Source organism: Ascaphus truei, chromosome 5 (genome assembly GCF_040206685.1).
Source record: "Ascaphus truei isolate aAscTru1 chromosome 5, aAscTru1.hap1, whole genome shotgun sequence".
Lineage (NCBI taxonomy): Eukaryota > Metazoa > Chordata > Amphibia > Anura > Ascaphidae > Ascaphus > Ascaphus truei.
The window spans coordinates 106,306,720-106,333,362 of record NC_134487.1 but is presented as its reverse complement, the minus strand read 5'-3'; the positions used below and the strand labels follow the sequence as shown (position 1 = coordinate 106,333,362).

Genomic DNA, 26,643 nt, shown 5'->3' with positions numbered 1-26,643 from the left:
AGAGCTGGTTCTTATCTGAAGCTCTGTCATTGGTTGCTTTAGAAATGTGGTCTTAGTCCCAAATACCACTGTTACAGTCTTGTCAGTGTTTAAAAACCAAGAAATCCAGAGGCGGATTGCGTCCTGTTAAGTCCGTGCGGAATCCACAGAATTCACCGCCAGGTTCCTGCCATGCGACTTCCGCATTATTCGCGCCCGGGATCCGTTCCACGGGTTATGCAAAGTTAGAAATTACAAGCAGTTATATTGCCACTCCCACTGCCTGCCTGTTTCACACACATTCTGGTGAGGAGATGGTGTGTGGGACTGGGTGTGGTGTGGAGAAGGGAGTGAAAGCTAGAAAGATCAAAATCAAAATAATTTAGTAGTAGACATAGAGAAATAGAAAGAAAGAGGGAAAGAAAGATATAAATATTTTAGAGAGAAAGAGTTTTTTTGTTTGTCACAAACGTCACCTCTGTGAGCATGTGACTTGTGTATGTGACAAGGGTTAATACATCTAGTTATCCAGCCGACTTCAAGTCACTGATTCCGAGTGCACCGAAGAATGCCCTATGTAAATAAGGCCCTAAATAACGCCACCTGAAAGCCAGAAAAGCACAGTGTTTACAGTTTTGGCACAAATGTGTCAGCAGGACCGGCGATACCAGACATCTCTTGTCCACATAGAACGCAACCCTTCTCCACCCCAACAGCATCTGTTACACTACAAAAAGCTTTGTAACATCCCACAGACAGAACAATTTACAGATAAAAGGATATTCCCGCCAACTTTCTCCCCATGGAGCCGGGGGACATACCATGCTCTCAAAAGAAAGAAAACTCCACTCTATATTCAAGATGTGGTCTTACTAAGGCTTTATACAGTGGCAAAAAACAATCAGGTGTGTAGGTGTGTATGTGTAGAAGAGGGAGCGTAAGGGGGAGAGTGAGAGGGGGAGCGTGTGAAAGGGAAAGTGTGAGAGGGGAGGGGGAGTGTGTGAGAGGGGAGGGAGTGTAAGGGGGAGAGTGTGAGAGGGGGAGAAGAGGAGCGTGTGAGGGGGGAAGGGAGTGTAAGGGGGAGGGTGAGAGAAAGGAAGCGTGTGAGAGGGGGGGAGGGAGTGTAAGGGAGAGAGCAGGAGAGGGGGAGAAGGAGCGTAAGGGGGAGAGGGAGATAAAGCGTAAGGGGAGAGTGTAAGAGGGGGAAGCAGGGTAAGGGAGAGAGAAGGAAAGGGGGCAAAGGAGCATAAAGGGGAGAGTGTGAGAGGGGGAGACAGCGCGTAAGGGGAGAGTGATAGGGGGGTGTGAAAAGAGAAGGGGAGAGAGACGGGGAGACGAGAGTTGGGGGAAGAGGGTTGGGGTTCCCTAGAATTTCATAATCTAATTCTAGGGTTCCTTAACTAAAAAAAAAGGCTGAAACCCCTTGCATTAGACTACCCTAAATATGAAAGAAAGCCAATGATAAAATAAGGAGTGATGTTTTACAACAGATGGGAAAGTGGACAAACTAGTTTTGCCAAGTGGTCCTTATCGGCCATCAAATTCTAGGTGTCTTTAATAAAATTGAATCCACAGGTAATCTCAGTATGTTTATCTGAAGGTGTTTATTATATTAGATCAGTGAAATGAGAACATCTTTAGAGAATGCCAAGTTATCAAATCTGTCAGAAGACAATAGAGGATTCTGTGAATCAAATACATTACATACAACTTAATTCCCTGCTTCTAAGCACATGTCCCACTTTCTCTAGGAAGTTTAGAATTTTGTTAAAAGGAATAATGATATAATTTTACAGAACATCATTTTTTCCCACGAATGGAATGTAGTACAAAGTTCTAGTACCCGTCCTGCTCCCCGGAGAAGTAACATTTTCTTTGTATGTTGTATTTTTTTTTTAAATTAATGGCCTAGCGCAGGGGTGCGCAAAGTGGGGGGGGAGAATTTCCAAAGGGGAGGGGGGCGCGGCGGCTACAGAGGTCCCGCACTCTCCCCCAAGGCACTTAAATTAAATGCCGGGGGGACCTCACGAGGCCTCTGCAGCTTCTCCTACCTGATTTTCGGCAATGCGTCACCAGGCTAACCGGCGTCAAACGACACCACGTGACATCACGTTGCCATGGCAACATGACGTCACATGACCCCACAACTTAATTTGACGCTGGAGCCGAGCAGGAGGGGGCGTGAGCTGGGAGGTGCGCAGGCAGGGGGGTGCAGGATCATAACTTTACGTATCCCTGGCCTAATGAGAGAGATGTTCATAAATGAATCATAGTGTAGAGAGATTGGAAAATGTACTGGTGTAGCTCTTCATGTGTACATATCAAGCTTAGTGGGTGGGGGAAATGCACGTCTATTTTCTCATATAACAGTTTAGAAAAAAGGAATATTGTTGCACTCACACCAAACTTGTAGAGACACTGTTGGTATTGTTCATTTTTTGCCATAACAATTCATTTGATCTTTTAGTTGTCAACGAGGAGATCATTTTGATACAGAATTTCTCAATTTTACAGAAACACTTGGAAATTGTATATGAAATGGATTACCTGTTTCTTCCCCTACCTACAAATCTCATCTATTCTAGTTACTACTTTACTGACTGACAATCAGAAGTGCAATAAAGATAGGATTGCAGGAGTGGGTGTTTGGTTGCTCTAATAGAGGGATTATTATGTTTTGACAGATACCATATATTTTTCACTCTTTTTTAAATGCTCTGGTCATATGGAAGTAGCAAGACAGTTTGAAGGTGATGAAGGGTTTAAATAAAAAACAATCCTGACTTTAGCGTGCGTGCAAAATTACAACACTTGTCATGAGCTTTCGAAAATAAACATTTTGACTGCCAGCTGGTTTATTGGGCTTACTTTCCTGTCCAGTTAGCACATTGTTCTTGTTCATTTAATGTGACTTTGGAATGTTGTAAACAGATGTGCGTGTTATGGGTTAGGGCGGTGCCAAGCGATTCTCAGGGTAGTGCATCTTACTGTATATTCCACATATATGGACAGGGCCTGGCTGAAAGTCCGATGTGATGTGTGTGCAAAGTGTCAAAAAGAATTACCCAAGGAGACATTAAAAAACAAGACTAGTCTAGCGGTAATAATAAATTAACCTGTTATCGGTGATTCAAAGGGTTCTTTAATAGAGCATATCCATCAACCCTACCTAAATTACGAACCGCTCGTGTTTCCAGATCCGACGGGTCTCACGCAATATGCTGCGAAGTCCCATTTATTAGAATGGAGCTGGTCTCTTTTCATAGCATATTGAGCAGGCCCTTAAGGTATGATAGCCTACCTCAGGGGTGCTCAACTCTGTCTCCAGTCCTCAAGCTCCCCCCCCCCCCCCCAATAGGTCAGGTTTTCAAAATATCCCAACTTCAGCACAGAAGTGGAGCCTCTGATTGAGCCACCTGTGCTGAAGCAGGGACTGACTGAGCCACCTGTGCTGAAGCAGGGACTGATTGAGCCAATTGTGCTTAAGCAGAGATATCCTGAAAACCTTTCCTGTTGGGGGAGGAAGGTGAGGGGGGCTTGAGGACTGGAGTTGAGCACCCCTGACCTACCTCACATTTAGCAATAGTGGTCTCAGAGACTGTTTCACTCTTTTAATCCCATCATAACTTTTTTCATGTCTGGTTATACCCACGTACCAGCTTCACATTGCATAGCCAGCATCCAACATCACACTGATGAGACCCAAAAGGTTGAAACAGCTGAGCTGTCTGTGAGTAGGTTTACTGTCTCTGCACTTCTTTAACCCAGGCTGTGCAGAAAAGCTGTGTAATGCGGCAGGCACAAGCTTATAGGGCTCTATGTTAAAATGTATAAGAAGTAAAGAGTGACTCACTCTGCTCATTTACATATCATTACCCAGAATTCCTGGCTGCAGTGGAAGCACGGTTTGCTAAGCGATAATGGAGAAAGACAGTATTGCAGGTCTGTCTTGGACATACAGATGTACCACAAGTGGTATTTTTATTTACTGTACACTCTTTTAATCAGAACTAAAACGTTAAATGTATTTATTATTTAAAAGTCGCAAACATGTTATATTTTTGCTTCTAGGATGACTGTTTAAATATATTTTTGGGTCAGATAAGTGATTTTTCCTATTCGACATGCGGCTATGATGAGAAACATGACTAAAGATAATACTTGATTACATTCTCTACAGCACAGCTGAATTATTGTTTTTGTCATATCTATTTGTTTTGTATAACAAAAATAGAAATAGTATATGGATCACGGTTTCATTTCGTGCCCTTATAATTAAAATCATGAAATCCGCCAATGGTATAAAGGTGTTACAGTAGGTAAACCAAAGGGATACTCCACACTCCTATGGCTTCGAAGTTTTAGCTTGCTGTGTAAGAATAAGGCCCAAGTGCCTGACAGCGCTCGTTCCCGGCAGCAGTCCGACCTGGTGGACTACTGGCAACACGAGACGGGAGGCGTGGCCATGATGTCACGCGGCTGGTTCATCCTCATTGACTGAACCGCCGCCGTGACGTGGCCAATGCTCGCCCGCTGCGCCAAAAGACAAAAATCTTGTCTTTTGGCCAAGGTGGTCGCGCATCGCGGCCTGTGCGCGCACGCACACACACCGACTGGGGCCTGCCCCATAGAGGGCTGTGGCTTGGGTGCACCTCGCACGCAGCTGTGGCCACTGGGACCTAGCCTTAGAGAGGAGTACAGAGTTTAAGAGGAAATAAGCACAACATGAATCCTAACTGTATTTTTAGAGTTAAATTGCAATAATTAACTAAAACTTTGCAGGAAAATTAGGTATCATTTACAGGAAGGTTGACACACCTGTAAATAATTGTGGGAGCTTTGTTATATTGTTATGGTAGTACAGAACAAAATTGGGATGGGAACTGCTGCTTTAGTCTCCCCACAATGCTTTGCGGTATTTAAAGACAGCCCATTTTATACACTTGTTTTCTTTTTGCACAGGGTTTTGGAATCTTGACTGATGTCTGACAATGCAGGAACCAGCTTATGTTTTCTTCCCTATCATGGACGAAGAGCCATTTGAAACCACGGAATACCAGATAGATGATGGGGATCCTGGCGTGTCTGAACTTGGTGGCTCACCTAGTGACACACAGAGAAAAGGTGATGAATCCAAGGTTAAGGACATGCAGATCTTTGTGGACAGACCAAAATCCCTAACAGAAAGTTTCCGTAGAAGAGAACATAATGTCCCTCCCCTTATTTTAATGATCCCTCCTAAAGAAGCAGATGAAAACTGTAGCACACCCTTCCAATTTCATAGGCAAGCTCCTGGCAGGATATCTACTTCTCCAACCCTGAGGAGATTAAGAAAAAACACAGCTGGACATTTTATGCCGTTGCAAGATTTCTTTGATGTTACCAGATTCCCAAACCACAAGGAACAATCTGTTCTAGCAAGTTCTGCGGGACACTTTTGCGAAAATCTCCCTTGGAGTCCAAAATACACAGCCTCTTTATCACCATCTTCCTGTGTAAGCCCATTAGTATTATATCCCAAGGAAGAGGTATCCAGTATGCATCAAGTCCTAGAGGAGAATATAAACAATGATGCTGCTTTAGCAGACCCAGCTCTACACAGTAATTATACTGATGACGAAAAGTGTCCAATGAGCTCAGAAGACAACCACACTGCTACATCTACAGCAGCAAGTCCAATTTCAGGTGCCGACAATGTTAATCATTGTACTGAGGTGGGTAAAGTGTTAATACTGATATTATGCCAATCAGAGGTGGATTTCCTGCAAGGCTGGCTAGGCTATAGCCTAGAGCTGCAATTGTTTTTGGCCACAGTTTTTGTGTGTGTTGAAAGGAGGCTCTTGCCTTCCCTTCCACTAGCAACGTGTTGTCATGGCGACCTGACATCAAATGACGTTGCAACGTCCCATGATGACACGTTGCCATGACATTCCAACGTCACATGACGTCACAACTGCGCTACGCTGCAGCAGGAGGGTTGCCCCCGCTGCCAGCGTGAGGCTATGGGCAGTAAAGGTGAAATCCGCCAATATTATTGCATTCACAGAGAACCCAAAATTGCAAGGTTGATTAGAACAGGGGTGCGCAAACAGCAGGGGGACGATTATCTGTGGGCGGCGTGGGATTTACAGAGGCCCCGCACGCTTCCCAAACGCACTTAAATTAAATGCCAGGGAAGTGGCGAAAGCCTCTGTAAACTTTACTTATCTTGGTTCAGCCGGCTTCTGGAGACGCGTCACCATGGCAACGCAGCGTCAAATGACGCCGCAGGGTCATGTGACGCCACGTTGCTATGGCAATGTGACGTCATGACGCCCGGATGCTGGGAACCAAGGTAAGGGGCATGCGGAGAGGAGGACAGCCGGCAGGAGGGCGCAGGGGAAAATGATTGCTCCCCCCTAGATTAGAACATGTGAAAAAAGAGACACGTAGAATTTGTATTCAAAGTTATTCTACACTTACTAAAGGTGCAGGTGTCCAATAATGGTTTTACTAAAGGCCTCAAAGATACTGCAGCTTAGGAATGCAGTGTGTTTTTTTTAAGCTAGTGGCCTTTATTGTACTGCATAATGCTATTTTCTTTATCACTTATAGCGCGCATTATGGCTCTTTGAATGAAGCTGCTCCCAAATATTACATTAATTTTCCACTGTAATGTGTTAATGGGTATAATAAAAGCTGCTACATCTGGGTCATTTATCAGAAATGCAGATAGGAGCTTTAACCCTCACAGTAGGAGGTTGATTTGTTAAGAAGAACATTTGAAACTAATATTCACTTTGAGCCATGATACATTTTCGAAGAAGTTTTTGTTTACATCACGATAGTTAATATGATAATAAGAAATAGAGATGTGCAAGTTTTCAAAAAAGTTTGAAAATATGGCAAAATGTTTCATAGTATGGTAGAAATAATATTTTCATTCCGAGAGGTAGTCCTATTTAGTACAGTACCCATTAAAATATATACCTCCCAAAACACCCATCTATACAACATGTGGAGAGATCCAATGCAGAGAAAAAGTAGAAACAGCAGCGCACTGCCAGGGAGTCAGGTGGTTAAAAAATATAAATGTATTTATTGTTCAAATAAATATCACACACAGGGGTAGTGTCGCCCTACTACGCCTTTCGGACCAGCGGTCCTTTAACAAGGAGTATGAAACAGTAATGCTCGAGACCCTCATTATAAACCCAGTGTACACCTAAACACAATAATTTGCGCCAAATCCGGCCCGTCGTGTGACGCAACTATGGGCGTACCCGCGTCTGCGCGCGCACTGCAAGTGTGCTCGCGCATACCTGCATGTACTCCCATGGCGTCAGAGTACGCCCCCTCACATTGCCAATAGGCCGTGCCGAGCTCCTCCCACCAGCCCGAGGCTCCCCGAAGGGAAGAGAGGAGACCCGCGCCAGGGGGCAACCTCTCACTAACCTCCCGATCCCCCCCGGCTTTCTGTCCCCCCTCCTCTCCCCAGGGACCACCTCTCGGCGGATAGAAAGCCCGACACTCCCGGCCATAAACAAAGGCAATATTTATGGCGACAGGTCTCCATGGTAATCACTCTTACTAAGTGGTGCTAAACCATAAGGCTTCTTATGGCCAATTCATGAGAATAAGCCATAATGTTATTACTGCTTAATAAATAACTGCTTAATATATAAGGCCCACTGTGCCCCGAAGGTCTGCAAATGACCTTCTGTGGGCTTCCAATTCCTTTCTTCTGATATCTGTTTTGAAGTCTCAGAAACTCATGTTCATATACAGTACTGTATAGATCATTTATTATGAATTCACATACTGGTTTGTAAAGAGGAATCTTGTTTTTCCCAGGACAAATCTGTCTTCTATAGCTCTATACTACAAAGAAAAGGGTAAAATAAGGTTATAAAGGTTCTCCATTTTAGGTTAGTATTATATACAGTATCTCATGCATGACTGGCAGTCAAGCATATTTCACAGAGAAAAGCTTCAGGCTATTGCTCAGGATATCAATAGACATAGGCGGATTTTTACTTGGAATTTGAATTTGCCGCGGATTGGCTACTTCTTTCCAGCCGCGGATTTCCACAAATCAGTCTGAAAAGGGCAAATCCACATTTTGTTTTGTATTAATTAAAATCCGAGTCACATCCGAATCCGACCATCGGAATCCAATCCGATGTTGGATTTATGGTAGTTAAAGTGACTCGGCCAATGTCACAAGGAACTCACACAGGGAACTGAGTTTGAACCAGGTTCAAACTCAGTTCCCTATGTGAGTTCCTTGTGACTTTAAAGGCAAGAGGTAGTCAAATTCAGTTCCAAGATCAAGACAGGCAGCAGGCAAAACAAAGGCACGGGAGAGCTCAGACAGGACAGGGTAACCAGTACTTTGCACGAGCAAAGTCAAGGGCCAACTTCCTGCTATTTAAAGACCAGAGAGAGGCTTACTTCCCGTTACGGGAGTAAGGCCAGGATTTGCCAGGAAGCAAGGTAGCTTCGGACAAGATGACATCACTTCTTATCAGCAGTCATCCAGGATGTTTCAGACAGATCCCTTATAGCTACTCTTTCTCCCACACCTAGCAAAATACTGCAGTACAGTCGTGATATGAATTTGGTATAGTACAAATAACTTTAAATAATATGAAAGTTATTCAGAATGTGCCAGTGATTTGAGTATTAGTGCTTGGGTTACATGTTACAAGGTATTTCTTAAAATGTAACAGGTCTGTTATAGACCCTCCTTTCATTATAATAAGCAGCTCTATACATTGAATTTTGCAGCCGAGTCCCAAAGAGCTTACAGTCTAATTGTTTTTTTTTGTGCCTGAGGCACAGAGAGATAAATTGACATGCCCAAGGCCACAAGCATACTCAAGTTCATTTGCAAATATAATTTGTTCTGTTCTCACATGTAACAGTACTTAAAAAACAATACATATTTTATGCAACACTAGATGTTCTTAGCAACAACTGTTGCTTGTAAATGTTGACAGATACATTATTTGATTAATTACTATTTGTGTATGCTGTCAGCTTGTGGTTATACTACAGGGAGCCTTTTCATTTGGCAAACTTGGCACCCTATCTGCTTAAATGATGTTATGCTAATGGCCCTTTGTTGAATATAACTATTCTGGCAGCCAGTTAGTTACAGGCAACTGCCTTTAAGATAAATACAGGAACTTGGGGACAGAACTATTAATTGCCACTAGATGTATACTGACACAAAGCTAAACCAGGGCCTCCCAAACAGGCTTCTTCTTCTCATCTAATAAGTTAATTTTACAAGCAGAAACATACCAGACATATTTTAATTTTGCGCCTTTGGTGCTTAAGCAAACAAAGGTGTAAGATCACCATCCAAAGATTGTCATTAAATTCCCTGCAGGACTAATGCAGCCATAGACAATACTGTCTGGAACTTCCAAAACACTCACGAAAAAGACTCAAAATAGTTTAAGGGATTTTCAAAGGATTAACTTTTACATTAATTGAATGACTGTGCCATTTATGCAACATAATGTTGCAAGCAGCAGTTATATATATTCCACATAGTATCCACACACACTTTTAGTTATGCTACTTACTCTCACATTTCCACACCCACCCACACCATTTATATCCGCTCCCACTCCACACACACCTTTTGTAAAGCACTGTATATACCGTGGGCTCTCCATTCATGTTAATTCACACTGATACACATACACACTCTTTCATCACTTGCTTTCAGGAACCTTTTGACACCTCCAGCCATAAAACACATCCACACCGGGGGAAGGACCAGCACAGATAACATTCCAATAGACACTGTTTATAGTATAGCTTTTGCTTGCTTCATTCATTGTAACATCGCCGGAAGAAGAGATCAGTGTATCTGGAAAGCTCGCACAAATAAAAGCATTTCGTTAGCCACAAAACGGTATCATCTATTTATTTTTTGATTATTGAAGCTCGGCTAACACGGTACTGATACCTCTACATATATATATATATATATATATATATATATATATATATATATATATATATATATATATATATATATATATGTCTATATCTATATCTAGTGATAGTAATGCTATGCAGCTAAAAATAATTAATGTGTCCATTATTCCTTACTAACCAAGACTAGATTGTTTTTTGCATTGATCAACATGTTTGTACAAAATTTATATAACATGCAAAAAGTCCACATACGTAGCAAGCTCAGACATTTTCATATCTTTGCTACTAATGAGTAGAAGAGTAAATACTTGATGTTTGCTTTTTCTTCTAGATGAAAGAATGCCGTCAGTCACGGTAAGTTTGGATGGGTGCACTCTGGGTAGTGTGGTGTTGACAGGTAAGGTGGGAGTCACAGATGTTATAAATTCTCTTTAAACAAACAGAGCACTTTGAGTTTTGCTACATTGCTTCCTAATGGATCTGCCAGAAATATGTTTGCACAGACATTTGGGTGTGAGATTTTCTATGTCCCCTCCCAGGTAATCCCTGCTTTGTCAAACAGCATTTTTCTCCAACTTTCTGAGACAGTTACTTAAAGCAGCAGTCCAAGCTGCTGTTTTTTTTTGTTTTGTTTTTGTCTCTCCCTTTAATATGTGCATCAATACAATCCACACAATTAATAATTAGTAAGTTGCCGATCTATCCGTTCTCCTCTGATTGATCGGCGAAGATTCGGGGTTCATTAAATGGCTGTAGAGGAGTATTCTGCAGTCAGTAGAATGGATTTGCATATTAATATGACAAAGTTCTGTGGGGAAGATCATGTGACCAGGCAGTCACCAGATACAATTGGTGCACTGCTAGAGAGAGGGCAGGGCTAAAAAAAAAAGGATGTGCCAGTGCCTGTATCAGAAGGGGAAGGGGATATAATACATTAAAAATGTTATTTAGAGTGGGTTTAAAAAAAGTATTAAAACAAATGCTACAAGTATTTTCTCATAGTACAGAACTAATTTATTTTAAAAAACAAACACATGTAGGATATTGCTTGGACTGCAGCTTTAATAGTACGACATTCCTGGCTTGTGCAGCAATTAAGACCTTCAGTGTCACATTACAGCAGTATAAACTGGAAGGCTTAAGTTTTAAACACAGCTTTTAGACAGACCCAGTAAACCCACTCACACCCATCAAGGTTGAAACATGTCTGTGAGTGGGTTTACTGGCTTTGCATCTCATCCCAGCCTCTGTATAAAAGCTGTGTTTAAAACAGTATGCATTGGCTTGAGGATTTGCTTGTGTAATATGAGCTTGAGACAAAAGGTGGCACTGTGTGCTCATTTGCATGTCATTTCCCAGAATCCCTTGCTGCAGTTGATGCGCTGTTGTGCTGGGTGATAATGGGGAAAGATAGGGTTCCAGACCTGTCTAAGACATGCAAATGAACATACAGTAATATTTACAGTTGCTATATATATATATATATATATATATATATATATATATATATATATATATATACATATATATATATATATACTTTGTTTAAAAGCTGTGTTTAGAACAGCGAGCACTGGCTTAAAGGTTCAATGTAATAATGGATTTAAGACAAAAGGTGACACTGTGTGCTCATTTGCATGTCATTTCACAGAATCCGTTGCTGCAGTGGAAGCACTGTATGCTAGGTGATAATTGTGAAAAGCAAGGTTGGAGACCTGTCTAAGAGATGTGAATGTGCTCCCAAGTAATATTTTTAGTTGATATATATATATATATATCAATATATGTGTGTGTCTCTGTTTCTCCATCTAGTCACTTGAAACTGCACTCGAGGTAAAAAAAAAAAAAGGTAACCCTTAGGGTCAGCAATCAAGGGGTCCTTATGACGTTCATAAGAATTTTTCTCATTGCCCAGGGGGAAGTGGAAAGAGACCGGAATTGGACATTTGGTCGCGGCCATCTCGCCGCGACCAAGTCTCCGCCGGCGTTCGGCTGCAGATGGACCCACAGCCGCCCCACCGCTGGACACTCAGCCGCCGCCTCCTTCGCAAAGGTAAGTTAATTTAAGGGTTCATATTACGGTTAGAGTAGGAGGTTTTTTATGGGTAAGGGTTTAGCTCAAGGGATTTTAGATTAAGGGGTTAAGGTTTTTAGTGTAGGGTTTTAGGGTAAGGGGTTAAAGTTTTTAGGGTAGGGTATTTGGGTAAGGGGTTTAGGTTTTTAGGGTAGGGTATTAGGGTAAGGGGTTAATGTTTTTAGGGTAGGGTATTAGGTTATGGGGTTACATAGTTACATAGTAGATGAGGTTGAAAAAAGAATTCCGACCATCAAGTTCAACCTATGCTAAATTTAGACAACAGATTCTTTATCCTATATCTATACTTATTTATTGATCCAGAGGAAGGCAAACAAAAAACCCCAGTGACATATCATCCAATGATATCTCATAAGGGGAAAAATAAATTCCTTCCTGACTCCAAGAATTGGCAATCGGATTAATCCCTGGATCAACATCCTTCCCATGTTTACTTATTTGGTATATACATGTATACCTTTCCTTTCTAAAAAGATGTCCAACCTTTTTTTTTTAACAAATCTATTGTATCTGCCATCACAGGAACCATGGGTAATGAATTCCACATTTTAACTGCATTACTGTATAGAACCCTTTCCTCTGTAGCTGGTGACATCTTCTTTCCTCCAACCTTAAGGGATGGCCCCGAGTCCTTTGTACTGCCCGTGGGATGAATAGTTCTTTTGAAAGCTCCTTGTATTGTCCCCGAATATATTTGTATATAGTTATCATATCCCCTCTTAGGCACCTCTTTTCTAATGTAAATAAATCTAATTTAGCTAGCCTCTCCTTATAAGTTAGATTGTCCACCCCCTTTATTAATTTGGTGGCTCTTCTCTGCACTCTCTCTAGTTCCATAATGTCTTTTCTAAGGAGTGGTGCCCAAAATTGTACTCCATATTCAAGGTGTGGTATACTAATGCTTTGTAAAGGGGGCATAATTATGTTTACTTCCCTTCCATCCATTGGCCGTTTTATGCAAGATAAGATCTTGTTTGCTTTTGCAGCTACTGCATGACTTTGGGCACTATTGCTAAGCCTGCTGTCTACAAGCACTCCTAAATCCTTCTCCATCAAGGATTCCCCCAATTTATCCCCATTTAATTTGTAAGTCGCCTGTTTATTCTTGCATCCAAATGCATAACCTTACATTTATCTGTATTAAACCTCATCTGCCATTTACCTGCCTACATTTCCAGTCTCTCCAAGTCCTTCTGAAGAGAAATTATATCCTGCTCTGATTCTACTACCTTACACAATTTAGTATCAACAGCAAAGATGGAGACTTTGCTCTCGATGCTAACATCAATGTCATTAATAAACAAGTTAAAAAGCAGGGGTCCCAGTACCGATCCCTGAGGTACTCCACTCCCGACTTTAGCCCAAACTGAAAAAGTTCCATTTATGACAACCCTCTGTTGTTTGTCCTTCAACAAGTTTTCAATCCAGGTGCATATATTATTACTGAGTCCAATTTGCTTTATTTTGTACTCTAACCTCTTGTGTGAAACCGTATCAAAAGCCTTTGCAAAATCTAAGTAGACCACATCAACTGTGTTACCCTGATCTAAATTCCTACTTACCTCCTCAAATAAACAAATAAGGTTAGTTTGGCATGATCTATCCTTCATAAATCCATGCTGACTATTACTAATAATTTTGTTTGCCATTAGGTATTCCTGAATATTATCCCGTTTAAAACTTTCAAGTAGTTTCCCCACTATTGAAGCCAGGCTTATAGGTCTGTAATTCCCCGGTTGTGATCTAGCTTCCTTTTTAAATATAGGCACCACGTCTGCTTTACGCCAATCTTGTGGTACTGAGTCTGTGGAAATGGAGTCCTTGAATATTAAATGTAATGGTTTGGCAATTACTGAACTTAACTCCTTGAGAACTCTTGGATGTATGCCATCAGGGCCAGGTGCCTTATTTACTTTAATTTTTTCAAGCCGCTTATGAACTTCTTCCTCAGTTAACCAATTGTCAGTTAATATGGAGGTTGTGGCTCCCTTCTGCGGCACTACTATTGAAATTGATTCTTTCCTGATAAACACAGAGGCAAAGAATTTGTTTAATACCTCTGCTTTTTCCTTATCTCCAATAATCTGCCTGCCCAGCTCACACTGAAAGGGTCCTATATTTCTTTTCTCATTTTTCTGTTGTTAAGGTACTTAAAGAAGTTTTTAGGGTTAATCTTACTTTTTATTGCAATCTTTTTTCATTATCCATTTTTGCGAATTTGATTGCCCTTTTGCAATTTTTGTTACATTGCTTATAATTCTGATACGATGCCTCTGTCCCGTCTGACTTAAAGAATCTAAATGCCTTTTTCTTGTCCATTTCCTCCCCTACCTTTTTATTTATCCACATATTTATGCTTATTACCACTGATAATTGTGCTTTTCTAACAATGTTTTAATGACTGCTCATTTATCTTCTACATTTTTCCCTACAAAAACATCATCCCAATGTATTACTTGTATATAAGACCTTATTAAAATCTGCCTTTCTAAAGTTTACGGTCTTTGTTGAACCCAAGTAATCTGTTTTGTGATCATTTATTTCAAATGAGACCATGTTATGATCACTGTTACCCAAATGTTCCAGGACTTAAATATTTGTTATTACTTCTACATTGTTTGATATTACCAAATCCAATAGCCCCTCTCCTGGTTGGTTCCTCAATAATTTGGGTTGTATAATTGTCTTTTTTAAAGGTTTTTAGGGTAGGGTGTAGTGTTAGTATTAGGGGTTATGATTAGGGGGTTTTAGGGTAAGGTTAGGGACCTACTTTGGCGGTGAAGCTGCCGACGGCGAGCTGTCCCTGCGGCGATATGATTAGCGGCTAAACACCGAGGAAGATTTGGTCACAGCAAAAACCTGCAGCCAAATGTCCTAGATCGAGAGAGATCCACTTCTCTTTACATCACTGAGCATCGGTTGCGACCGTATCATCAGTACCTCAAGCAATGTGATTCTGGGAGACTGGGGCTATAAGGGGTTTTAATACCATGTTTGTTAAAAATAGGTTTTTGTGTGACACAAAGCAAACAATTTTTTCCAGTAGGAAAATAGAGTCAATTTGGAGGCAAATTAGATGCGTGTTTCACATAACTTCAACGGGTCACAGGTTTTGTATTTGTTTTTACTGGTCTATTAGCAATGATGGTATGAGAGAGTGAGATCTAAAGAAATAACAGCCTTTATCATTATAACACTGTTGATCAAGAGTTAAATTACTATGGTACAGGCCACCTGTAATCTATTCACTGTGAAAGGGATACTGCAGGACTTTGAGGCGCCCTTTCCTCTGTTGCTCCACTGCTAAAACTCTGACACAGACCCTTATTCTCTCCCATCTCGATTACTGTAACTCCTGTGTCCGGCATTCCTACCTCTCACCTGTCTCCCCTTCAATCTATCCTAAACGCTGCTGCCAGAATCACTCTACTTTTTCCTAAATCTGTCTCAGTGTCTCCCTGCTGAAATCCCTCTCCTGGCTTCCTATCAAATCCCACATCTCGCACTCAATTCTCCTCCTCACTTTTAAAGCTTTACACTCTTCTGCCCCTCCATACATCTCAGCCCTACTTTCTCGCTATGCACCATCCCGACTCTTGCGTTCTGCTCAAGGATGTCTTTTCTCTACTCCCTTTGTATCTAAAGCCCTCTCCCACCTTAAACCTTTCTCACTGACTGCCCCACACCTCTGGAATGCCCTTCCCATCAATACCGACTAGCACCCTCTCTATTCACCTTTAAGACCCACCTTAAAACACACCTGTTTAATGAAGCATATGAGTAGCTCCGTGGCTGATACTATACACCTCATACATACACCTTGGCCCCTTGCAGACGCACTTACCAGAACACCCTCCTACTGTCTCTGCTCATTCTTCCTACCTACCAATTAGATTGTAAGCTCTTCAGAGCAGGGACTCCTTTTCCTAAATGTTACCTTTATGTTTGCAGCACTTATTCCCATGATCAGTTATTTGTATTATTTGTTATTTATATGATTGTCACGTGTATTACTGCTGTGAAGCGTTATGTACATTAATGGTACTATATAAATAAAGACATACATAAATACTTTGCAATTGAGTAACTAGAAAGATGAAGGACGTCTGGAGGAGGGTATTACAGTGCTAGGGGGTATCACTGTTCTAATCCAGACCCTTCTGCTGATGTGTCAAATTATGTATTTTCTTCAATTTCTTAACCTGTATAAATTGTAGTAATACTGTAGTTTTTTACAATGTATAGTAATATTATAATTATTTCTTTTAATTGTATTTTTATCCCTACTGGATATTTTGTTTTGGTTTATTTTTCGAAACTACTGAAACTGAAGGGATCTCCTCCTAAAGTAAAGTGAATTGGAATGTGTTTTTAAGGGACCTTGAGTAATATACATTGCACAGTTTCGGTTTTCCAGACCCTACCTGCCAACATTTTTTTATCGTTTTTTATTTTTTATTTTACACCCACCACAAAATGAGACCCCTCTGAGGTTAGAAACATTACTTTTTTTTAAATATAAGTCTTTAAACACTTCTTTTCCACCAGGATTCAAGAGCATTGACCCCTGTCAATGAGAATAGCAATAGCCAAGTGGCTTTCCATTAAACTTTACGTAAATACGTCCATGGCAGACACATTTCCAGAAGGAGCCATTACTGCTTCACTTATCTTTGTTTTAACTAATATGTTCTTCTTTCTTTCAAGATAGATATTTCCTTCAACAAACATCGAACAAAACATCCCCTAAACAAACACAGCATGGTGACCTGCTGTTTGTTAACATTGCTGAACAGGTTCATATAGGCTTAGATTTACACTTTCATGTTCCTTCCATATTAACATGTGCAGTGCCGGCGACGGTGATGTCACGCTGCGGTCGCTGGAAAAATCAAATTGACTTGACTTCCAGCGACTGCGACCAAGCTGTCGCTCCGCGCTTACTATAAGCGCCCGCGACGGCTTCAATATACTTGTTTTGAAGCGACGTTGCGTCGCTGTCGCCGACACTGTAAGCGCAGCCTGAAAGGCATGTTAGGTTATTGGTATGACCAATTAATCAGCAGGAATATAAAATATTTGAACACATCGTTGATCTACGTATGAATTGTATGTATACGCGAATTCTCGATTTCAGAATGGCCATTGGCTTATAATATTCAGCAGCATGTGGTAATGTCCTAGCCTTTGAAGTGGGTGACCCCTATTGAAATCCAATTGTCAGCTCCCCTTGTGACCTTGGGCAAGGCACTTTCTCTCCCTGTGCTTCAAGAACCAAATGAGGTTGTAAGCTCTCACATGGCAGGGACTCATACTGCCTGTAAACATCTATGCACAGCGCTGTGTACACTCTCAGAGCTGTACAAACAAAATATTATTATTAAAAAAAAGTCAGCAATTAATCTTAATGAGCGACCTTGTTGGAATGTATTTCCATTTGGAGAATGACACATTCCTGTTTATTCCAGGAATAAATCAATGAGAATGATCTGATGTCTACATACTTGTTTATTATCCCAATTATATGGTAGGCACATTGTATCTATTATACCTGAACCTAGGCTTGATAACACCCTTTTCTTCTAGAAACACACATATATCAAATAGCCAATTCCATAATTTTTTTATATCAGTAGAATCAGAGGTAGCGAGAAAAAGATAAACCATAGTCTTTAGCTGCTTTCTATATGATTCGAAGGCCGTTTTTGTGAAACATTTAAGCCAGTATTGAAAATCAATATACAGTACACTATAATGGTGCTGAGTATGTTTATGCTGTACTAGATTTACAGTGCATTCACACTAGAGAAACTCTAACTTAAATGAACAATACCGAACATTTGGTACGCTTACATTAATTAAGGAACGTGGTCTTCCTTATTAAAAATGAGTCCTACTTTTTAAAATATTTTCTTTTAAAGAATCCTTAAACACTTTCATTTTGGGAGGGGCCAGTAATACATTGAATAGGTTAAAACAGCGGTGCGCACCAACTCAATAATGCGTTTGGTATTGTCCGCAGCTTGTCTTCCAGAGATAAAACCCACTTGGTCTGGATGAACCAGTGATGGGAGGACTTTATTTAATCTATTAGCTAATATTTTGGAGAATATTTTTAAATCAGAGTTTATTAAAGAAATGGGTCTGTAGTTCTTACAGTCTGTAGGGTCTTTTCCATCTTTATAGATTAGTATTATGGTTGCCTGGAGCATACTGTTGGGAAATTGGGAGTCTATTAGTATAGAGTTGAATATATTTAATAGTACTGGGGCGAGGATATAAGAGAATTTTTTATAGTATAGGTTCGAGAAGCCATCGGGCCCCGGAGCCTTAGCCGGTTTGAGATCTTTAATAACACTGAGAACTTCTTCGAGTGTGAAATTTTGGGCTAATTTGTCTTTATCGTCTGGAGTAATGATGGTGTCATTAGCTACCAAAAATAAAATACCATCGATGGTCCTGAGCCTTGACGCCGAAAAGGCGTTTGACCGAATCGACTTGGAATACATGTCAAAAACTTTGCGGGCATTTGGAGTGGAAGGCCCTTTCCTTAGAGCCATCAAGTCTTTATACATCACACCATCGGCAAAAATATACTGCCAAGGTCTCTCCTCTGAGACTTTTCCATTAAAAAATGGAACCAGGCAGGGATGTCCCTTATCTCCGCTGCTATTCGCACTCTGTATGGAGCCACTAGCTGCAAACATAAGAAACAACCCAAATGTAACAGGAGTTCAGGTGCAAAGTCAGATATACAAAATCGCACTTTATGCAGATGATGTGATACTTACAATAACCAAACCTCAAACTTCACTTCCAAATGTATACTCCACTCTGTCTTCTTTTAAGGATATCTCAGGTTTCAAAATTAATAGTAACAAATCTGAGGCACTAAATGTAAATCTGCCTAAAGATCAAATTAAATTGATTGCTTTAAACTTTGATTTTAAGTGGCAACCGAATACGATCAAATACCTAGGGATATTTATCACAAAAGACTATAGTACTCTGTATAGGGAGAATTACCCAAAGGTCCTGAGAGCTCTTAAGTCTGATATTGGGAAGTGGTCTGGCCACGCTATATCATGGATAGGCAGAATACATAGTATAAAAATGAACATATTCCCCCGTCTCCTGTATCTTTTCCAAACTCTACCCATTCTATTGGTATTGGAGGAATTTAAGACTCTAAATTTGGTTAGGACAGATACCCGGGCGCTATCTCAATAAGGTGTATATATATTGTAAAAATGTATAAAATATAATACAGCCTGGAATTAATGTTTCTCAAGTTGTCCTCCTGTGACTCAGAACCCCCGCAGGATCAATCCAGGATCCTTATTGACAATGTGATGCAGAAAGAAGGAGGGGGAGCACAGTTAGTGGTATTTTCGATATATTGATAATCAATTCTGTGGAGGACACCTCGATTGCGGGTGCCAGTCTACGTAGTAGACTCCATATAGTAATGGTGTGGAGACAGTGATATGTGTAGGTGGGTGGGATGAAAGTGAAAATAAATATAAATAGAAAACTTACACGGCCATGTGTAAGTTCTGTCCCATCAAGGTTTCTTTAGGTCGATTTTCTTCTCGGTAGAATTTTCTTCCCGTCTTCTGTCGTCTCTTTGCTAGGTGTTTCCTCCTCTTTCTCTTCTTCGTTCGATGGGGGTTTTATCCTCGTGGGAATGGAAAGGTAAGATGGTCAATACACATATGTGTGACAGTGGTAGTGTAAAGGGGGGTGATGGACTGGTGCAACAAAATACCGTTGCAATGCAATGTTATAATCCAACACTCACACGGGCCAATGTGAGAGATCTTTTATCAAGGTATCTTGATCTTCCCACCTCAAGGATTGGATCAGGGTGTCAGATGGTAAATATCTGGCAAATATTTGAGGTTAATGCAACCTTGTGATCAGGGTGGATAGTGATGAAAGAGAAAAATATCTCAATACTCACACGGGCCAGTGTGAGTACACACTGGTAGTGGTTTCTTGTTCTCTTCTGATGTTTTTCTTGGGTTCTTCCTGCAATGCTGATCACAAGGTTGCATTAACGGTTAATGCATTAACCCCATTAAAGGTTGCGGTGGCTTCCTTCCTGCGTCGCCATAGCAACGTGGCGTCATTTTGGTCATGGGATGTCACGTTGCTATGGTAACGTGACATCTTGACACCGGAGCGCAGGTAAGTGAGGGTTAGGGGGGGCACGGGAGTGATGGGACTGCCAGCAGGGGGGCACAGAGAAAAAAGTTTGCGCCCCCCTGGGTTAAAACATTAAAACAAATGTTTTCATTTAGTTATTTATAAAATGTTTTACCAGGGAGTAATACATTGAGAGTTACCTTTCGTTTTCAAGTATGTCCTGGGCACAGAGTTATGATGACAGATACATGGTTACAAATACAAAGTTACATTAAGTGAGTGAGCAGGGTTATACATTATATATAAAGACAATGCATGCACAGTTAAAGATAATAAATGTTACAGGTGTATGTAACAGTTACAGACCAGATTAAAATATGAGACAGGTTTAGTTGTGAAAGAACTTAGACTGGTGGCGGCTGTGAGAGTCTCCGGTAGGTAGTTTCTGGAGTGAGGTAGGTTGGTAAGAGAAAGAGGAGCGGCCGGATACTTTATTGAACCATTGGATTATGAACAGTGTTTTAGAGTCAGATCTCAGGTGATACGTTCTGCATGTGGGGTGGGGACCTTGCTCAGATAGGCGGGTAGCTAACCTTATAATTTCTCGTGCTGCTGCCACCCACCGGGGTCATGGCACCAGAGGATTAACACTGTGCTGCGGGGCAATATGGAAGCATGGACTCTCCGCGGTGCTATCACTGCAGACCCTGTCTTCGGCGCTGCAGACGTTTGCTTCTTTGACCATAGCGCCTGGGACAGGGAGTCTACATCTGTAGCTGTGGCTGCCCATTCAGCCCCCTGCAGACGCACTTACCAGAATACCCCCCTACTGTCTCTGTACATTCTTCCTACATACCAATTCGATTGTAAGCTCTTCAGAGCAGGCCACCTTTTCCAAAATGTTACCTTTATGTTTGCAGCACTTATTCCCATGTTCTGTTATTTGTATTTTCTGTTATTTATATGATTGTCACGTGTATTACTGCTGTTTAGCGCTATGTACATTAGTGGCGCTATATAAATAAAGACATAACATTCCTTCCAGTTCTTACCAGCTTGAGGCCCATGTTTTAACCTATGTTACAATTGACTTAGGGCTGCTGTAAAAGAAAAGGGTAAGACTCGTTTTCCATAACAAATACAGAATTGCATCTTTTGAGGGGAGAGCTTTTAGCATTGGCTTCCATTGCATTGGAAGTTGCATGACAAGTTTGTTCCCCGCACATGTGCACAAATTATTTGTAATGCTTTCCTTTTTCTACAAATACAATCCTTGTGCATGCAGCAGGGGCAGTTGGTTGTTACAAATAGATGGCAATATTGTGAAAATGTCTCTAGAAGTAGAGTATACAGTACTGTACATCCTTGGCAAGAAATGTGCATTTTGATATACTCAGTAATTCATAAAAACTAACAACAAAAATATGTGGCATTTCTTCAGTCCCCATAAGAGATGATTTCCAATCAATATCACAGATTTTTTTTTAGCAAACATGACAGGATTTGTTCAGTCTTTCAGGTGTAAAAAGTATACACGCTCACATAAATTCTTAGAATGAAAAAAAAGCCGAACAATGATTCAGACTCCACAGTTTGGTAAACTGATGTTCTGTAGCCATTTTGAAGTATCAATATGTGAGATTAAACACACACACACACACCACTTGTTTATTTATTAAATCAATTGTAGCTCTTCAGAGAGGATCCGGAACCCTTTGCCTGAACTATTGTTCCTATTATCTTGAGTAATCATTGTTTCTCATGTACTGTACTGTAGTTCCCTGTTGGTTTTAAGGTTAAAAGTCATGGAACGGCTAGTAGCTGTACTACTTATTAATAATACCTGGCAGCCGTATGGAAATTATTGTCAGAAGTTACAATATTAACTCACCAGAAACAATTATGTCGTTTTAACCAATTGCTATTTGCTCATTGTTTTTTTCTTTTCTTTTTAACCTGCTGTGATAATTTGGTGAAATTGTCCCACATTCTGCAGTATGTGGCTATCTATGGCAGCAATATCTTCAATTGGTTTACTCTTGGTAATTGGTGCCTAAAAAAGTCAGGCAAATATAAGTGTTTAAATAATTTTTGAAAGTCGTCTCGAAAACTTTTGCAATTGTAAATCAAGACTTGGAAACTGTCATTGTTCCCTCATCATATATACATATACACATAATAAAAAACATACATTACCAGAAACTGGCAAAAAGGAGACAGCCCTCAGGCAGGTAAATTCAGTAAGTGTATTAAAACACAAAGCACAGAAGTCCAACGTTTCGATCCCACAGATATATAAACCCATACAATACCATTCTACAGTCAGTCCGCAGTCAGGAAATCAGGAAATCAGGAGACAGCACTCAGTAATGGATCAACCCGGGGTTTCATGATGTATTATATTTTTCATTAATACATTTATTTTTGGTTGACCCATTACTGAGTGCTGTCTCCTGATTTCCTGACTGCGGACTGACTGTAGAATGGTATCGTATGGTTATATTATCAATATGGGACATGCACCTACAGCCTATAAGTGCGTACAGGAGTGCCAACTGATTCTTTAACTATATATATATATCCTAAAGAGAGAGAGAAAAACGAAAGCGCACGCTCCATAGCGTATAAAAGTTTTTAATAAAAGATGAAGAGGGATAGAAATGGGGTGGAAACAAGCGCACTTACAAGAGTGAGTTTTAAAATCTGCATATGTGAATATAATATCACCGCCAACTGTCTGCTGCTCCGTGAAGGCTTGTCCTCCTTTGATGCGCTCACAGCGTGAGCGTCGGGATCTAATCTGCCTGATGGTCGGAGGTAGCGTGGTGCAGACAAAGCAGTCCCAATAACTGTCTGCTGGAAATCCTGGGGTCTTGACTAACGCACTCAGACTCAGATTCAGCTCAGACCAAGGCTAGCTCTTGCGTGATGACGTAGTGTCAAAGAGTCCTGGCGCGTTTCGGCACAGTATGTGACTTTCTCAAAGGATTGTGGGTTTAACCAATACAGGAAGTATAAATACCCAGGGTTGCTAAGCAACATAATAGTACACAACAAAAGAGTAGGACAGCAGATAACATGATGTACAAGACCAAATGAATCGAAAATCGATAAAGATAATAAATGAAAACTAATCAATGGGTTCAAATGACAATGAACTAATAGACACAAATGCTATAATAGACATAAGTACAATAGTGATAGTGATGAAGTACATTGATCTTGTTTTTGTTTGCATTCAGCTTTTTGGCCACTCTTCAACAGCACTCCAGTAAACACTTATTAAACATTGCAATTACCATACGTAATGAATGAGCTTACCTTAACATATGTAACAACTTGATATATAGGGCCATGTGTTCTATGTTACCTTCCTGCCCTTTTAAATGTGTGCTTTATGCCAGCTTAGTATATGTAGTCCTTAGCCCCCTAAATGTTTTGTTGTTATTATTATTGTCATCAAAGACTGTTTGAACGAAGACGCAGTTCTGTGGTATTGAGCCTGCCTGGGTTGGAGGTGTTTCCTGGAGATCTTCTGGTGTCTGACGGTGCCTCTGATTATCTGTATCACTCAACATTGCTTCCAAATGCAGGTACGGCAATTAGTTCACTCTTTTAAGAGCTAAATAAATGAATGTGTGTGTATATAAACACATATATATATATATATATATAGTTTTTTTTTTTTAAACAGTCCTGTGGAACCCGTTTTATCATCAGGATTGTCTCATATTAAGTATTTAATGTTTCAGGATATATACAAGATCACGGATAAATAAACCTTAAAATTAAAAGGCATAAAACTGCTGAGGGACAGTAGCAACAGACATCACTACTGACAGTCAATAAGTTACAGCATGTACTCGTAAACTGTAAAGTAAAATATCATATCATTTAAATATAGTAGAACATAATGAAGGTACAGTACAGTAATATTTGTATAACAAATGTGTTGCATTCACTTTAGTAGGGAAACATTGCTTAGTGTCATAGTGAAGGGGGGAGGGGGGTTTGTAGGTACCTGTTCATGTAGAGAAATATTTCTATGAATGATTCTTATCATTGTTGATCTTTTCATTTCGTCTGTAAGAAGTTGTTTTTTTATTTTATGTATTTTTTTACTACTACTAACGGGTTTTTATTTTGCCTACTAGATGCCAAGAAACTGAAGTGGCCTTTTTCTAAGAAAGGATCTGTGAGTATTTCATATTGTGTCCGATCCCAGCGCTAGACAAAGCACACATCTTGGTTGTCCTTTTTAGCTACAAATGCTATTAGATTTCCCCACATACAGTACATTATACCCAGATAACATTAGTATGCATTCACTTACATGGTATATCTTGAGGCTTCATTCTAGATAATTCCACTGAAGCCAATAGTTTTACTGCACCTTAAAATGTTACCACTATTGACCTAAAAAAAAGTTATAATTCAAGTTCACACTAAAATGAAGCCACATATAATTGTCACTCATAGATTTTTCAGTGTTCTAACATAATGTAGATGACATGGTATAATGCTGTAGCAACTCTTTTTTAAATTGTTCAAAATGATTTTACATATTGGATAGATGAAAGATAGAAAGTATAGAAAAATAAATGGACAGAGCAACTAATTAGTAATAGTAGTAACACACACACACACACACACACACACACACACACACACACACACACACACACACACACACACACACACACACACACACACACACACACACACAGCACTAATTAACTTACCAAGTGTAAAAAATTATTAAAACATTGTGTAAAAAATGTATAAATGAAATAATTAGATAAACTGAATTATTTCCTATAAAGTACATTTTTTAAAGTGCTCTATAGTGAATCAATATTTTTACAATTATCCAAAATGTTCAAACAATATGTAAAAAAATCCATTACAATATCAAAATAACATAAAATAAGATCCGATCTGGTGCAAATAAAGCATATCAATTAAAGAGTCCCAAAGAAGACTTGTAGAAGTCTGTAATTTCCACGTGTAGGTATCCAGAAGGGAAGGAGAGTCTCAGGCAACTTCTTTAAATGGAGTAACCAACTCACAGGGTAAACATCTAGAATAAAGGGATAAGATGCGCACACTGCATAGTGTAAAACCGTTTATAAAGGCATTCAAATTCCATGAGATAGTGATCAGTCAGATACCAAACCGCCACATCTAAGAGGATGTCCAATAGGGAATTAGAGATGGTAAGTTCCCACAAACACAGTCCCGAGCACTAAATGTGGAACTCCACAGCAACATGCACTCCAAAAAGGGAGCAGCTCGATGAAACAGCTCAGACCTCCTCCACTGTGGAACCCAACGTGTTTCGTCATGACCCACCTAAAGAAGACACGCGATTGTGTCAAAATGCTTTTCTTGCTATATATAATATATATAAAATGTGAAGGGCTTTATCTCAAGCTGAACCCTATTTTGGTGTGTGTGTGTGTGTGTGTGTGTGTGTGTGTGTGTGTGTGTGTGTGTGTGTGTGTGTGTGTGTGTGTGTGTGTGTGTGTGTGTGTGTGTGTGTGTGTGTGTGTGTGCGCGTGTGTGTATCTTCATCTGATGCATTTTATGCAGACATTTCACACAAGTTCTCACTCCCAGATTCATTAAGTTAATTTGTATTGACTATAATTGATCTTGTATCTAAATTATTTTTAGCAAATCAAAGGCAAACAAAAGCAAATTTCTGATCTGGAAAACTGTCTGTCAACTATCAAGATCTCAGACTTCGACGAATATGAGTTTTACAATATTAAGGTATAGTGCCGAAATAATTCTTAAAAGTGACACAATATAAAATAAAAATGAAAAATGTGTGTGTATATATATATTTATATATACATATATACACTTTTTTTATGTATACTTTGTCATATAGAGTTACTTATGTAATCTTCATTTGTTAAACTGAAAGATATTGTTAGTATATTCATAATATATATATAGCTTTTCTTACTCATTTATACACTTCACTCCTCTTTCCGGTTAGGTGAGGACAGAGTAGAGAAGTAGATAAATAATTTAGGGAAGGTAGATGGAGCAGAGACCTTTATATTATTGGGGAGATCTGAAATGATTGAAGTTTTTTATTGGAAATAAGAACACAAATCCCTATCGTGGCAAAGAACTATGGACACTGGCTAAAATGTAATAAACTCCCAAAGAAAGAAGTCTTCAGAATTAAATTGTTTCGCAATAATTTAGCGTTTAACAAAAAAAAAAATCTGGTTAACAAACTTTAGCGAATATTTCTCACATCTGTACTGTATGCTATCTATTTTGGTATATACGAAAATGACACAACAGGAGGAGATGGGTGACAATGTTTGGACACGTTAATGGTATGCATCAATTTGAGTGTATCTTCCATCCATTTTCCTCTATTTCTTATGCCAGTTGTAATGATGGTCAAACTTGATAAGCTAGATACTTACATTTCATGCAGATGCTGCATGACGAAACAGTTC

General features: G+C 39.9%; 1 protein-coding gene across 6 annotated transcripts in view; it reads left to right on the top strand.

Annotated features, from left to right (window-relative positions):
* PLEKHG7 (pleckstrin homology and RhoGEF domain containing G7) overlaps positions 1 to 26,643 on the top strand; it is an 84,838-nt gene that overhangs the window by 25,769 nt on the left and 32,426 nt on the right. For all 6 annotated transcript variants that reach the window (XM_075600437.1, XM_075600433.1, XM_075600434.1 and 3 more), the window contains exons 2-7: positions 4,942 to 5,693; positions 10,247 to 10,269; positions 11,831 to 11,968; positions 23,624 to 23,751; positions 24,313 to 24,353; positions 25,835 to 25,933. In XM_075600437.1, coding sequence (XP_075456552.1) covers positions 4,971 to 5,693; positions 10,247 to 10,269; positions 11,831 to 11,968; positions 23,624 to 23,751; positions 24,313 to 24,353; positions 25,835 to 25,933 — 1,152 coding nt within the window. In that variant the 5' untranslated portion in view covers positions 4,942 to 4,970. The remainder of the gene's footprint in view (positions 1 to 4,941; positions 5,694 to 10,246; positions 10,270 to 11,830; positions 11,969 to 23,623; positions 23,752 to 24,312; positions 24,354 to 25,834; positions 25,934 to 26,643) is intronic.